The following is a 9860-nucleotide window of genomic DNA, read 5'->3' as shown; positions in this document are numbered from 1 at the left end:
GTGAAGGAGTGAATCAGAGAGAACCCAGTTAAATGCACAGAGGTCTGTCTCCACTCCTGAGCTTCTCAGCACCAGGAGCCAGGGTGAGCCTCTCAGTTAAAGATGCTGGGGTAAGATGCATTTGACGCTCAGAGATCTCCACGTGCACCCACCAGAAAATTTTGTGGATAGCCGGCTGGGCTCTGCTCTCATTGCCAGTGCTGTAAATCCAGAGTAGTGACCCCGACTTTCCTGGCTGTGTTTAGAGCAGTACAAAACCTGGCTTCATGTTATAACTGCTGTAAAAGCAGAATGGGTCAGATTCACGCCTGGTGGAGCATGATGGAGGAGTGGGGGGCAGCACTCTATTAATGAAGTTGTTATTCAAATGAAGAACTTAAAAAAAAAAAAGAAAAAAAAAAGAGAAGGATGGAGTTGCTGGTGACACTGACTGACATTGTTTGGGATCACAGTAAGGAGATCTGCTGGGCGAACAGGGAGAGCAGAGCTAGCGCCAGGGCGCAGCTGCCATACGGGGGGAGTGGTGCCAAGGGGGCCGTGTTTCGGAGCATGCACTCCACCCTGGACCAGGAGCCATTGTTGGGCAGCGGCTGTATTCCTGCCAGGCTGCACATGATGTTGTAAACATCCACGGATCTGATGGGAGGCGCTCGGAAGTTGGATCGGAAATCTGCAGGGAAAACAGGCAAAGAGAGGAGTTGGTGTCATACGGCTTGGGGCTCAGCTCCTGAAACACGGGGTGCTGCGGGGCAACATAGCTCAGCAAAAACATTTTAAATGTTTTAATTCATTATTTTTACTTCTAGTCCGATTTTATTCTAAAAACTAAAAAAGAAAAATTAATTAAATTATTAAGTACAGGAGCCACTTTACTGTGTATGCTTGGTAGATTTAATAGCCTGAAATAATTGTATTTCACATTCTGCTTTGCTTTCGCTCCTGTCTGCAGTCGCAGCCTGGTGCTCGGCAATGTTTTCCACTGATGAACTGGAAATCAGGGGTTTTGCGTCTGCCCATCGGACAGGTGGGCGAGGTATGCTGCAACCTTCCCAAAGAAAGTGCTCTGCGCTAGTGAGTCCGAATCCACCAACAAAAGGAGAATTCATGTGTTTCAAATAGAATTAAAAATTTAGGCCAGTCTTGGAAAACAGGGCAAAGGGATAGAGTTACTGTGCTGGGACATCGGAGGGGGCTGACCAAATCCCTTCATGTCTCTCTGCCCTGTTTCTCCAGCTATAAAACAGACATAGAGCTAGAAACCTTCTTGGCATCCAGCCGTAGTGAGGAAATCCTGCCATCTATTTGTAATTTTTGGGTGTCGCAGAGTGCCACATCAGGGTCCTGATGTGCCAGGGCTGCCGGGACGCTGGGGCAGGGGTCGTGGGGCTGCAAGGGGGGCAGGACACCAGGGACGGTGGCATTGTACCTGGCCCGTACGCGACGAAGAAGGCTCTCATGTCCATGAGCTCGTTGTCGTAGCCGTGCCAGCCATTCTGCCAGGCATCCTTCTTCCCCGTCCCGTTCTCCCAGAAGGGCAGCTTGTCCCTGCTCTGGGCGACAACAGCAGAGCGCGGTTAGTGCCCGCCTGCCAGGCTGTGCGTGGTGTGCCATGGGGCACTGTGGTGTGCCACGCTGTGTCTCCGTGTGCTGTACCACCCCACCAGGCCCCGGCACCATGCCGTCAGCTGCACAGGGGCTCATCACCAGGAGGGGTGACCCCCGGCTTTGCCGTCTCAGCGAGTAGCCATCCCCCGGCTGAGCGGGGAGGACAACTCTCACTCATCAAATTTCTGCTGTGAGCACGAAGTATCACAGCCGTACGTGACACATGTAAGCAAGGTGGCGTCCCTCTCCCACTGCATGCTAGCAGCTGCGCTCTCCCACCCAGTGCCACACGCTCCCATGGGTTTGATGGTGCGTTGTTCTGCCTGACATGCCATTGGCACCATAGAAAAAGAAACCATTTTTGCTCCATTTGACTAGTCAGCCTAAACAATACAAATATCACCCCTACTATATACTGTCTAATTATTATTATTTCTTCGCCCTGCTTGTTTTAGTATTAAAGCAATGAGGTTCCTTCCAGGGAATGCAGGCTCAGACCTAAGACAGTCCCCTTCTCCCTGACATAGACCACTTTCAGTTTTCTCTCCCCGCTAAGTGTCCATGCTTTAATAATTTGTCGTCATAATTCTTGTTTTTCCTTGCCCATATTGCACTTAAGTCATACTTTTAAATTCCTTCCTTACTTTCTCCTGCTCCGCATTAATAGCTCTTACCAGGCTACCTACAGTAGTGCCATATCCTGGCCCACTCGGGAGCAGCGGTCCCTAGGGGCTGCTCAAAATGCTGGACCCACCCTCTCCGAGAGTTTCTCTTGTCCCATGCTCCCTAGGGATGGCAGCAGATGTGACACTCCAGTTAGCCCCAAAACTATGGCAGGAACTTTACTTAGACAAAGAACATCAGCTAATAGTTCGTTAGACCCCTGGCATTAATTTCTCCGATGGTTACAGAGAAGGAGCTCCAGTTCCCTGAAGCAGCCAGGTCTGGGCTTCACACTCCGTCACAGGAGCACAGAAGATGCCCCAACAGAGTCTCCCACATTCCCATCCTGGGCAAGTGGTGCCACAACCCCTGCAGATGGTGAAGCAGATTGACCGAGGATCCCTTTCCTTTTACAAACTTTTATTTTATTTGATTTTTGTTTTCTGCCTCTGCCCAAGAAGAAAATTGACTACACGCAGGAGCACTGAGGACGGCAATGATTATGGCTATGAGATGTAGCTCTTCTGACTGCTTTCCAGGGGAACCCCAGGAGTATCCCTTGCATTTCTTCGTATGTAATAGTCAGCAGAAGTACCAGATAATTAAACAATTTTAGCTGACAAATTAAATCTTTTTCTTTGTCCACATCTATTTCACTGACAGCGTTCAGAGCAAGCCAAGGAGGAAATGGACTCCTTCCCCTCTTCCTACCATAGCACCTCCTTATGCTGTGGCTCTGCTTACTGCGCTTCCCAGAGACTAACTGTCACTGGGCTGCTCACCATTAGGCAACCTGTACGCATTTGTTAGCATCAGCTCCAGACAAGCCAAGTCACGTCTAATTTGTGGTGTTTCTTTGGTAGTATCATGACATTGCCGAAGCTACACCCCGCCACGGTCCTGTCAGATGTCGCAGACTCAGCTGCTTCCCCAGGAATGTCAAACGCAGGAGGCAGTGCGCCTTTCCATCACCCGCCCAGACACCAGGAGATACCTACTCACACCTAGACGTGCAGTCAAAGGCACAGTCATTTCCATTATTTTTGCTCCTAGTTGGGTCAGAAAACATACTACTTTCTTTCACAGCTGCAGCTGAAGTGAGAGCTTGTGAAACGGAGCCGTTAACAGCAGTAGCTTGAGGGAAAGGGCTGTGCAAGTATCTCAGCACTGCCCTTCTAGAGCGTCAGGCTCTGCCTCACAGCAAACCCCACAAAGCCCTGGGGCTTCTTGGGGGCCAGGGCGCCAGCAGCACCCTTGGCCAGCCCAAACGGGACAGGGGACTCAACCGAGACATTGATTTTTCATGCTCAGCCTAAGCCTGGGCTAGCACTGCTCCTCAAAGACGAAGCAGGCGTGTCTGGGACTGCTGACGATGGACTTTTCCCTGCATGTGCATGTTTAGAAGCTGTACAGCAATTGCTCCCTAAAACCTGGGAAAGTACACTGGGATGGGTATAGGGTGAGCACGCAGCCCTGAGGGCTAACGCCATTGTTGCACACAGGAGAGCAGCTTGCCAAGATGGGGATGGGGATGGGGACCACTCACTCATGTGGAACTTAACAAGATAATGTTGGCAGACCAGCTTCGATACAGACGGAGGTGTGTGAAATGCCTCCTCATCCTGCATTAACCAAAATGTGGATAGGCTTTTGTTCCTATGCTACTTGCTGGGAAAAAAAACAACTTTCCAGATACATCCCCTTTGTCTCTCCAAAAAAAAAAAAAGAAAAAAAAAATCCCCTTTTTCAAACAGTTTATAGCTATCCACTAGCTGACAGAGAGTTAAAACACCCCGTGAGCGTGATAGGGAAGAGCTGAACATCCTCTCTTCAGTGGTTTAGGCAGGAAGTATAATAGAAGGCTCAATTATTGCTTTAAAAATATGACAGGAAACTTTCATGTTCACATCCCATTCACAGATAATGAAAATGTACTGAGGAGAAGGAAAATCTGACAGCATTAATGAGAGGACATTCTTGAAAATCAGAAACAATGGGAAGGAATGGGCAGAGAGACAGAAATAATTACCATAGCAGCAGTGTTTGCTGCACTGTTATTAAGGTTTGTCAGAGTTTCAACAATTTTTTTAAAGTGCTTTTTTTTTTTTACAGAATATATAAAAATGTTCTGTGTTGAACTTCTGTACAAAAGAGTTTAGTTGTAATTTTTTAAAATCATTTTGGCAAAAATGTTTCAGGTTCCCATTTTACGTGACTGAATCTTAACTCTGGCTTTTTAATATTTTTTTTAAATCAGAAATGTGGTGCTTACCCATCCATACTCAAAAGCAATTGGGTTTTTTTAGAGGTGCATTTTTATTCAGCTGTAGAAATTATTATTCTAAAGTCAGGTTGGCTAGTGAGAAACGTGGTGGTGTGGAGCATCTTGAGCAAAGCCTGGTGAGCAGTAGCTCTGAGGGTCATGAACGCAGATGTTCAACTGAGTTACAATAATCTGCAGGGCAATGATGGGTAATGACTATGCTGGGGCTGAAAAAACCCAGGACTCCTTGGTACTGTTGACGACTTACTGATTTAATGTGTAGCCTTGGGCAAATCACTTAGTACTGCTCCTCAGTTTACCCACTTAGAAGATATATAAGTTGCCTCACCCTCTGAGCTGTGGTCAGGTGCAGTTAATATCTGTAATGTGGAGATGCTCAGTAGCGACACACGTATAAACCAACAACAACAACAACAACAATTTATAGTAACAAAATAAGTTGGTATGAAAAACTTCTTCAAGTGCAAGTCTAATCGATTCTCTGCTTAACAAGCTCTCAGATTTCAGTGTGTGCACTGGGTACCTCTGAGGAGTAAACCCCCAGCCTGACCCTTTTGAGACTGGAGTGCTTGGGAGAAACAGGGCATTTTTAGGACAGAGTCTGGTGGGTGGGAAGCCAGGCAGAAGGAAAAGTTACCACAAAATACTGCTGAATGGAGGGATAGTAAGGTCTTGAAATGGAAACACTCCTTTTGTGTCTGAGATGAAGGTAGATGGGCAGGGGGAAGAGGAGGAAAGCAACGGAACTGGAATGGGAAATACAAAAACTCCTCCTGCTTTATGACGATGCAGAAGAAAGAACCGTCTTGACTATTTAACTTTGCCTACCTTCAGCATATCTGCCATGCCTTTATGCTCTTTTAAGCACACAGCAATATTTGACATTAGTTTTGCAGTCAGCCCAAGTAAATGATGTGACACTTTTACTCAATGCCCAGCATAGAATTGTACATTTTTCATATTGTTTTCATATATTGCACCTTTTCACATTCATGTCAAGTATTTTGCTTCTATACTTTACCTCTACTATGAACCATCCTTCCTCAGCCACGAGAGTTAGAGGAGCCACAAATTTTCCTTTTTTGTAGAAAAACCTGTCTGGAATATCCTGTATGTTATAAACGTTCATGTGTTCCACAGCTTTCAATTTCTGATATATCTGCAAAGAAAACGAATGTTAGGACACCGTATGTCTGTAAAGAGCATATACGCACCTGTGGGTACATGGAAACACCTGAATTTGTAAAATGGGTAATCCCCTTTAATGGCTAATCATCAGCACATTCAGACTGGGACTTTGCCAGTTCAAAGATGACAGTTGTGCAAAACCTGCTTACGTGATTTAGGAGGTTCTGAAAACGTGGATCATAAACACATAGGAACGTATGAATTTGTGTATTATATATATTTATAATACATGCATTCGTAAACGTATGCATGTGAGTATATCAGCCTACAGAGACAGACCAGCAGAAACCAAACCATCACAGGAGACAGTAAGTTAAGTGGCAAAAGATGCTCAAAGGCACCATGTGGACTGGGTACAGACGCGGAAAAGGGATATTGCCTTTGGCCTCTGCCACTCATTCCCTCTTTGTGCTCTTGAGTGATCAATTAACGTCACTTCACCTGTGTTTCTCACACTTAACCAGCCAATCCCTATTAAAGGGATTGATAGTGTTTAGTTATCTGCTTCATAAAGATGCCGTGAGATTAATCAGCCAATGCCAATGCCTACAGCACAATGCCGTACAAGTGGTTTATTAATATTAATCATACTGTCTGGAATATAGTCACACAAATGTGGTTAAACCCCAAATTATTCAGAAAAATATTTTAAATGCCTAAAGAAGATGTTCATATGCCATAAAGAAGGTGGTTATTGGAGTCCCCAAAGTGTATATCGCTCTTTTGCTTAAATATAAATAATCTTCAGGAATAAATAGCTCAGTTCTGCAAAGAATGAAAGGTCCTTTGCTAGCCTTTTAGCTAAGTCCCCTTGTGTGCATATGAGTGCAAGAGATTTGCACTGATATGCAGTCGCCCTAAGGATGGCACCACGGTGTGATTGCACGACTCAGCCAGACCCTCCTACCATGACCTGGACTAGGGAGTGGTCCTGGTGTTTCACCAGTACTTCTGGTGCTTCAAAATGGCATATTCTTAAAGGTGATAACCACTATGTTATGAAACAATTTAATTCCTAAACACGGCTCTTTAAAGTGAACTAAGAATAGAGGAATCTGGCTATTGGGAAACAGAAAATCAACTTTATTTTGCTTAAAAAAGCAGCACTCCAGTAAGAAGTCCTAAAAAGAAATGAAGGAAGAAAACAAAACCATGGTGCGAGGCATTGTACTTTATACTCCTTAGGGATATTAGGCTGTTTAATGAGAGAGAAGCATGTGCTTAAGAGCTTTGTCGGATGAAACCCCATGTCTGCCTGAAGTCTTAACTTATACTTGCCCTTGTTTGAAGGTCTGACCTACAAAAATAGGGACCTCTGTGTTAAGGCCGAGGAGAGCATATATACACGCTGTGATTCCCTGCAGGAACTTTGAGTGAATTGCTTACGCGTGCCTCTAAGACAACTTACAATTCTGGCACTAATTTGCAGTGTTCACAGTATCACAGCTATACAATTCCTGGAGAGCCTGTTGGGGTGCAAAAATTAGCAAATATCCTCTTCAGAAAAATTGCACAAGCTACAATATACTGGAACTGGCTAAAATACAATATAGAAAACAAAATTATTCACCTGGAGCATGGACTGCCCATTTTGTACATCCACTCATCTATATTCTGAGTACAGCAATAATGACTTCTCAAGCATTGGTTTCTGGTTAAACTATAATGTACTAGTCTATTAGTTACAGATGCTGCATTTTCATTCTTTTCAAGTGGTTTCCAAATTTTTTTCTGTATTGTTTTAATTTGTCCCTCAAAATCCTGCAGTTCTAGCCTTGGGCTTTTATGGTTGATTCAATCCAACATGCTTATTCATCAAAATTCTTCAAAGGAGAATATTGTAAAAAAAATTATTTTTTGTAATTCTGGTCTAATGGAGTTAATTCCTCGAACTCTTCAGGAGTTTACTGGAATATGAATGCCTGACCTGCTCCAGATCATTTGAAAATCCCAGCTAGGCTGTCAATAAATTGACTAATACGTATATAAAATCCTAAAAATGGATTTTGAGCTAAAACCTTTTAGCTATTTATCAGAAGCACATAGTGGTGGGGTTTGAAAGCACATATCTGTGCCAAATAACGGTGAAAGTTCATGCATTTTAATTTGCCTGGCGTGACTTTCCTTCAGAAACCAGCATCACAAGAGTGTTACAGGATCCAAGTCGACTCCCGGTAAGAGCCTCAGGCTGATTTTTACACACATCTCTGAGAGGGGGATTTGGATGTTACGAGCAAACAACCTTGTTTTTTCCTTGTTTTTTTATTACAAGGAAACACAAAACTAAATAAATAAAAATAAGGTGTACTTACCTCCGTGTGCTTCTCTGGAGCTGGCCAGAGGCTCACAACAGGACCTCGGTCCCTCATTTGTATGGTATCACTCATATTGATATAGTTTTTCAGCTCAATCACTTTGTCTGCCCAAGAGATGTCTGTCATCCCATGATCAGAGAAGAGGAGGACGTTGATGTCATGCTGAAGGCCCTTGCTCTGTGAAGCGAGTGCATGACAGACATTATGGCCAGGTAAGAGCTTCACACTGTCTGTGCCTGCTGGAAAATGTTAATCCCCATTTGACCTCCACTGATTTAGTGGAATTTGGCCAGAAGGAGCACGGCTGCAAGTGCCATGCAATGTGCTTTGCCACCACCTGTAATGGTGGACATCTACTCTCACTTGCTGCCCTGGAAGAGTCTGAGATGTTAGCGCCAAAGAGAGATTTTCCAAAATAAATCCACCCCCCTGCTAAATAACCAGATGCTACATCCCAGTCCCACAAACCAGTTGTCCCACTTGGTCTTAGACAGGATTTTATCCAGCTGTTCTTCATCTGTAGGCCAACACGGCTTGGGAAGAGCAACTTTGTCATGGTACCACCTGTGGCAGAGGTGTTTCTCTCTTCCCCTCCCAAACACGAGCACTTAGCATTAAAGCTTTTATAATTTAGTGAAATTGGAAATACATATTCCTCTCCTCACTGAAACACATAAAAAACTCCAACGTGCCTTTATCATTGTCAGAAATATTCATAGGATTGACATTTACCCCAAAGCTTGGTATCCTCCTTTTCTCACTGCAAAATCATTTAGATAATGTTTTTTAAAACAAATTTTAAAGTACAGAGTTCTGAATGGTGCCATAAAAACCACTATAAAAGTTAATTGTCTGATTCCACAAACCTTAGGAAGCAAGCAGTTTTGATTCGTTCACCTACTATAAAGCCCAGTCAGCAACACAAGTTATAAACAGAGCAACATGTATATTGGTTTATGTCTTCCCGGGGCTATCAGTATAATAATCCACTAGGAGGATTATAAAACCATCCATGAAAATAAAAATCAGGGGAACAGTGCCTTGACTTCCACATGATCTGAGTAGCCTCTGTTTCTCAGGAAATAAAAGTTTACAGTCAACGCATCCAATTAACAGGCATTAAATAGGCTCTCAGCAGTGCCACAAAAAGCAGTTTTAAAAGCCTTTTCCAAATGCACCCAGGAGCTGGGTTTTCGGACACCACTCACCTTGATGAGCGTGATCATGTTGCTCAAGGCTTTGTCCACCTCCTTCAAAGCGTTCTTCCGCTGCTGGGACGAAGGGCCATAGTGGTGGCCTTCCACGTCGATGCGCTCGTAGTACACCGCGGCCATCTCGGCGCTGCCGTTGCTGGAGGTGGGAGGGAGGGGAAGGAGTGAGAAGCTGACGCACGCGGAGACCTCCTGGCTGCTGGTGTTATTGTCCTCACCGGCACGTAGAGCCACAAAACCCCATTTTCTGCTTCCAGCCTGTGCTTTCCTGCCCACCGTCGCACGGCTGGGCTCGTTATTCATGCCCAGAGTCTCCTGAGTTTGCCTGAGACTCCCATCAGAGATGCCAGGCAGAGATTGCTATGTGCAAGCACAGGCTGGCCTGGCAGCCCTCTACTACCTCGTCGAATTAGGAAGGCGGCTTTTCCTTTAATGACAAAGAAAGACTCAGAAGAAATACTAATTTCTGTGCTGAATGCCCTTATTAAAAGGATTGTGGGAATTACCAGTCAAATGTTTAATTAAAGTTTGGCTCTTCTGGCTTTCTCCTGTGTGAGGTCTTTTAAACCACCGAGGTCAACTCAGGATGGGCTT

General features: G+C 44.7%; 1 protein-coding gene across 1 annotated transcript in view; it reads right to left on the bottom strand.

Annotated features, from left to right (window-relative positions):
* Positions 1-446: 446 nt before the first annotated feature.
* The window catches only part of ENPP6 (ectonucleotide pyrophosphatase/phosphodiesterase 6), a gene marked incomplete at its 5' end in the record, with an annotated part of 30413 nt that continues 20999 nt past the window's right edge, over positions 447-9860 (bottom strand). Inside the window, 5 exons of the mRNA XM_009574504.1 lie at positions 447-670; positions 1427-1550; positions 5574-5711; positions 8053-8232; positions 9264-9405. Coding sequence (XP_009572799.1) covers positions 447-670; positions 1427-1550; positions 5574-5711; positions 8053-8232; positions 9264-9405 — 808 coding nt within the window. The remainder of the gene's footprint in view (positions 671-1426; positions 1551-5573; positions 5712-8052; positions 8233-9263; positions 9406-9860) is intronic.

This window comes from Fulmarus glacialis, unplaced genomic scaffold, assembly GCF_000690835.1.
Source record: "Fulmarus glacialis isolate BGI_N327 unplaced genomic scaffold, ASM69083v1 scaffold38113, whole genome shotgun sequence".
Lineage (NCBI taxonomy): Eukaryota > Metazoa > Chordata > Aves > Procellariiformes > Procellariidae > Fulmarus > Fulmarus glacialis.
This window is presented reverse-complemented; position numbering and strand designations above follow the sequence as displayed.